This window comes from Dasypus novemcinctus, chromosome 16 (genome assembly GCF_030445035.2).
Source record: "Dasypus novemcinctus isolate mDasNov1 chromosome 16, mDasNov1.1.hap2, whole genome shotgun sequence".
NCBI classification, from domain to species: domain Eukaryota; kingdom Metazoa; phylum Chordata; class Mammalia; order Cingulata; family Dasypodidae; genus Dasypus; species Dasypus novemcinctus.
Window position 1 is genome coordinate 17034095 of NC_080688.1, and position 5102 is coordinate 17039196.

Sequence of the window (5102 nt, forward strand, 5' to 3'; positions counted from 1 at the left end):
TCAAAAACATTTGAGATTGAAAATGTATACTTAAACCTAATAATATTAGTGGACTCAAGTATAAGATAGGGGTCTCTGTCCAAGCAGGGTGTCCATAAGCAGGTTCATGATGAGCATTCTCCTCTGACCATGTCATCTCCCCATGATACTTCTCAAGCAGGTGCAGGCACGTGGGTGGGTGTTGCCAGCTCACAAACTTCCCGGAACTTGAGCCAGCAGGTAGAATTAGGGTGACCAACTATCCCACCTTGCTAAGACTGAGGGATTCTTGAGATGTAGGTCTTTTTGTTTTAAAACCTGGACAGTCCTAGACAAACTGGGACGGTTGGTCATCCTTGATAAAATCCTAGCAGTGCCACCTGTCACTTCATTTCTTTCCGAATTGTCCCCATTACTTCCCCATTAATTCCAGTCCTTTCTAATTACCCCATTAATTCCCCATTAATTCCAGTCCTTTCTAATTCCATCACTGTCTAAGACAGTGATGGGTAATTCCATCACTGTCTAAGACAGTGATGGGTAACCTGTGAACTTTAGATCAAAAGTCACACTCTGAGACTTGCTCTGCCCATGATCACCTCACAGCATTGACTGCTGGCTTCCCCATACTAAAGAGTATGAGAAATTTGTGGCCATATCTTTAAAACCACCATAATGGCAAAGCCAAATTTGGTACATTTCATGAAACTTCCTATGTCCAGCCATCAACCCCACAATCTGGAAACTAAATCAGCAAAAGTGCCACATAGTCACATCAGGAGTTGACTTCCCCAAAGTCATTAAACTATAATCTAGCTTGGCCTTTTATGCCTAAAGGAAAGCTGGACTCTTCATTATCTTCTGCTGCCAAAATTCAACTCTGGCATTTTGAACATAATATAAATCTCTAGAAATACACCCTTAAGAATTCCACCTTTCAAACAGAGGTAAAAACATATGTTGAATAGTTAACTTTGGTAATGGTATATCCCATAAGCTGCAAGGTCAGGCAGTGACCCAGGAAGAAAAGCAGTGAAAAAGAAAGGCCTTAAAACAAGGGCAGCTATGCGTGTTTCTGTTTCTTTACATGTCTTTCATTTCTTTTACTTATTTTCCCTTTCAAAGGTGCCATCGGTGTTCATTTTTGTCTCTCTTACTACTGTGCTCTTGTGAAGGATGGAGGAGGGAAAGGGGATAGAGAAAGGAATAATTTTAACTCTGGGCTAAAACTTCCACTAATGGTGCTATTCACAGAGTGATTAAGATGAGGGTCCAGAAAATTGTTTTATTTAAATTATTATATTACTACATTTTATCTGGTTAATCGAGTTTTCTTAAAGCTTACAAGGCTTGTTTTTATATGTAATGTAGTTTTCAACTGATATTTCTACATATTTTCTTTAGGTGGCCAAGTGATTTTTTTAATCTCAGATCTCTAGCAAAAACTCTGAAGAACATACATTCTGAAGACTCAAACAAGTTTTCTGTGAAGTCAAGTTCAAGGAATCCTCTATCTTAAACACAAGGAGAAATGAAGCACATTATTAATCCATATGGAAGCATCAATGATACAGCAAGAAATAATTCAGACTGTCCTCCTGTGGTGCTGCCGGAAGAGATCTTTTTCATAATTTCCATTGTTGGAATTTTGGAGAATCTGATTGTCCTTCTGGCTGTGATCAAGAACAAGAATCTTCAGTCACCCATGTACTTTTTCATTTGCAGCTTGGCTGTTTCTGATATGTTGGGCAGCCTGTATAAGATCTTGGAAAATATCCTGATCATGTTCAGAAACATGGGATATCTCAAGCTTCGCGGCGATTTTGAAACCACTGCAGATGACGTCATTGACTCCATGTTCATCCTCTCTCTACTTGGCTCCATTTTCAGCCTGTCTGTGATTGCTGCTGACCGCTATATCACCATCTTCCACGCCTTGAAGTACCATAGCATTGTGACCTTGCGCCGTGCCCTGATCACGCTGGCAGTCATCTGGACCTTCTGCATAGGGAGTGGCATCACCATGGTCATCTTCTCCCACCACATCCCCACTGTGATTGCCTTCACAGTGCTGTTTCCTCTGATGCTGGTCTTTATCCTGTGCCTCTATGTGCACATGTTCTTGTTGGCCCGTTCCCATGCCAGAAAGATCTCAATGTTTCCCAGAGCCAATATGAAAGGGGCCATCACACTGACCATCCTGCTTGGGGTTTTCATCTTCTGCTGGGCCCCCTTTGTCCTTCATGTCCTCTTGATGACATTCTGCCCCAGTAACCCTTACTGTGCTTGCTACATGTCCCTCTTCCAGGTGAATGGCATGTTGATCATGTGCAACGGTGTCATTGATCCCTTCATATATGCCTTCCGGAGCCCAGAGCTCAGAGATGCTTTCAAGAAGATGATCCTCTGCAACAGGTACCAGTGGAATTATTGACCTCTGATTGGAGGAGCCATGGAGATAATATTGTCAAGTGACAAAATAATGTAACATGCCAACAAATGCCATTGCACCTAATTTTCCTTCATTTCCTGATGGACATGAGGATCATCCCACTGATTAGTATTTATGATAGTCTGGTTCTATGTGAACATTCTTATTTGTGCAACTTTTATAACTAGAAGGATAAAACACAGTAATGTCCAAAAAAAAGAAGAATGGAATACAAAGTACTTACAGCAATACAAATTCAAGGGCTTTGGAGCAAATGCAAAAGCTTATTTTTCTATAGATATCTAGTAAGAGTACTATTGTACTGATTCTTAGAAGTTGAAGTACATGGGCAGAGTGACTCAGAGAAGAAACCATCAGCTCTTTGTAAGCCGAAGGGTTCCAGTAAGTTGCCATAGCTGAAATTCTTACGTCCATCCCCCACAGCCCTACAGAGCCCCTGTCCTCCCTTCCTCCCCCTTTCCTACCTACGTGCTTTATTGTAAACCATCTCACATCTTTTTTGAAAAATCAGGCAGGGTATAAATTCTAAATGTCAAATAATTAGCTTTGAGTTTCCAATAATAAAAGAACATACCCTATTAGTTTTCTTTGCCTGCTCAGTATTCCATTGGTCTTAAAATCCTCTCTTGGTTAAAACTTCTCATGCTTTAGAAGCATAAATTTCAAAGAAGGAAATAAAAAATTTAATCTATTTCATTTCTATGTTGGAAAAAAGCCATGATCCTTTAAAGGCTAGAGAAAAGTTGCAACTATTTGATGCATAACCGATCTTTGTGTATTTGTTCAAATGTAGAAGTAAGAAAAGAGACCGCCCTCCCCAATATGTGTTTTGTGGAATAAGTAAATCATGTGCTATGTACAATTTTGTGTGCACGTGTTTGCCATTCTTTTCTTCTATGAGATAAAGCAATAGAAAAATAACAGTTCAAGCAACTATTCTATTATCAGAGACCTAATCCAGAGACTTAATGGAAAAAATTTACTTTTTTTTTCAGCCACTGGAAATTCATCCTACCATCAACCACAGGGAAAATGCCAGATATTAAAAAGTGGCATCCTCAATAGGAAGAAAAGAAATGTAATTCATAAGTTCTTCCATTTTTTTAACAGCTAAAAATGATGCTTAAAGAAGAAGCAAGTTTTGATTATTTGTCCTTGACAGGGTGGAAAATTTTTTAAAAAAGATTGAGTGATGAAAGATATAGAGAAGAAAAAAACATAGTCTTCAGAGTCACAAAACTTGGTTGTTTAGGACCCCTGGAGAGTGACAGTTTCTTCTGGAAGAGGCAACACTTTGCCTCAGTAGAGTATTCCATGAATTGCTCAGAGAAGACAACCACAAATAGGACTGATAGTTTGCTGATCCGTTTGATATTAAGGTTTGTGGTGGGACAAGGACTTCAGAAAAAGAGAAGAAAGTACAGAGCAAATGGGGAGCAGTAAAGGGCATATTTTCAGATGGCCTGTGCCATATTTTGTTCTTTAGGAATCCTTATATGGCCCTTCCCATCACCAAAAGGTCTATATCACTCTAAGGTACATTGACCTGGATGATTTATTATGTGTAAGATACTATCTATAAGTCTATTTTCCATAAAATCTAAAGCAGAACTTTTTAAATAGTAAAAATACAATTTCTATCGTTAAAAGAATCATGTATAGCACATTTTTCTGTGATTAAACTGAGTGTTCTCCATAAAAGTTGACCTGTAGTTTATGTTATATTATTCTATGACTCTATATAGGTAAGTAGAACTGCTTACCCCTTCTTCCATAAATAGCCCCAAACTTATCCACTATCTTTTTAATAGCTTTTCTATCTCCTCTTCGCTCTCAGGCTTTCCATTGTCAAGACTAACTGTTGGAGGAATAGCATCTAGAAATTCCTCCTCCTCCCACTGCTTTCAATCTGTTACACTTAATCTGAGAAACAAGATCAACATATTCCAAGACTGTATAAAACATGAATAAAGGCTGAACAAGATCTAAGGGACTCACCCCTGAATGAAAGGCATGCACTTTAGCAACTTTTAATACTTATTTGTTTATTTAGAGGCATTTTCAATCATAGGTCTTCAGTTATATTCAAATCAAATCAGGGTCTTTAATATTCATGGTTAATGAAAAAAAAATTGTGCTTTCCTACCTCTACCTCCATATATAATACAAGATGAAAATACATACTTAATGGTGAAAGAATGTATGATTTCCCTTTAAATCAGGAAAAGACGCTGAGTCTGGTTTTTAGACATTCCAAATCTGCAGTTGCATGAAACAAAAGTTTCTTTCAGAGACACATAGAAATTTTCACACCCTTCATGCAGTGCTTCAGAAAAATTTGAAGCCCTCCTCTCATTTCTTTCTTTTGTAACTGTATCCAGTACATTTAGGAATAGCCAGCCAACATCACTGTAACCTTTAACTCCACAAAACTCTATTAAGGTACTAAAAACACCCTCACCCAGATCCTTGCCTCTTATAAGCATGGAAATAGTTCATATCCAGTGGTGACACTGTGCATATCTCTATTACCAACTCACACCATGCACTATCAATGGCCTCTTGATTATTGGAAACAGAGTATTAGTGACCCTAAATCTAACCAGACTAGAAAGCCAATTGCAAAACTCCCAGAACCAATTCATAAATTCCCTTTTTAAGATTCTGTTTC

The 5102-nt window shown here is 38.4% G+C and overlaps 1 protein-coding gene across 1 annotated transcript; it reads left to right on the forward strand.

Moving 5' to 3' along the window:
• Nucleotides 1-1413: 1413 nt before the first annotated feature.
• Nucleotides 1414-3033, forward strand: MC2R (melanocortin 2 receptor). The gene has a single exon (XM_004449507.3). The coding sequence runs from the start codon at nt 1511-1513 to the stop codon at nt 2411-2413; it is 903 nt and encodes a 300-aa protein (XP_004449564.2). The 5' UTR covers nt 1414-1510; the 3' UTR covers nt 2414-3033.
• The last annotated feature ends 2069 nt before the right edge of the window (nt 3034-5102 follow it).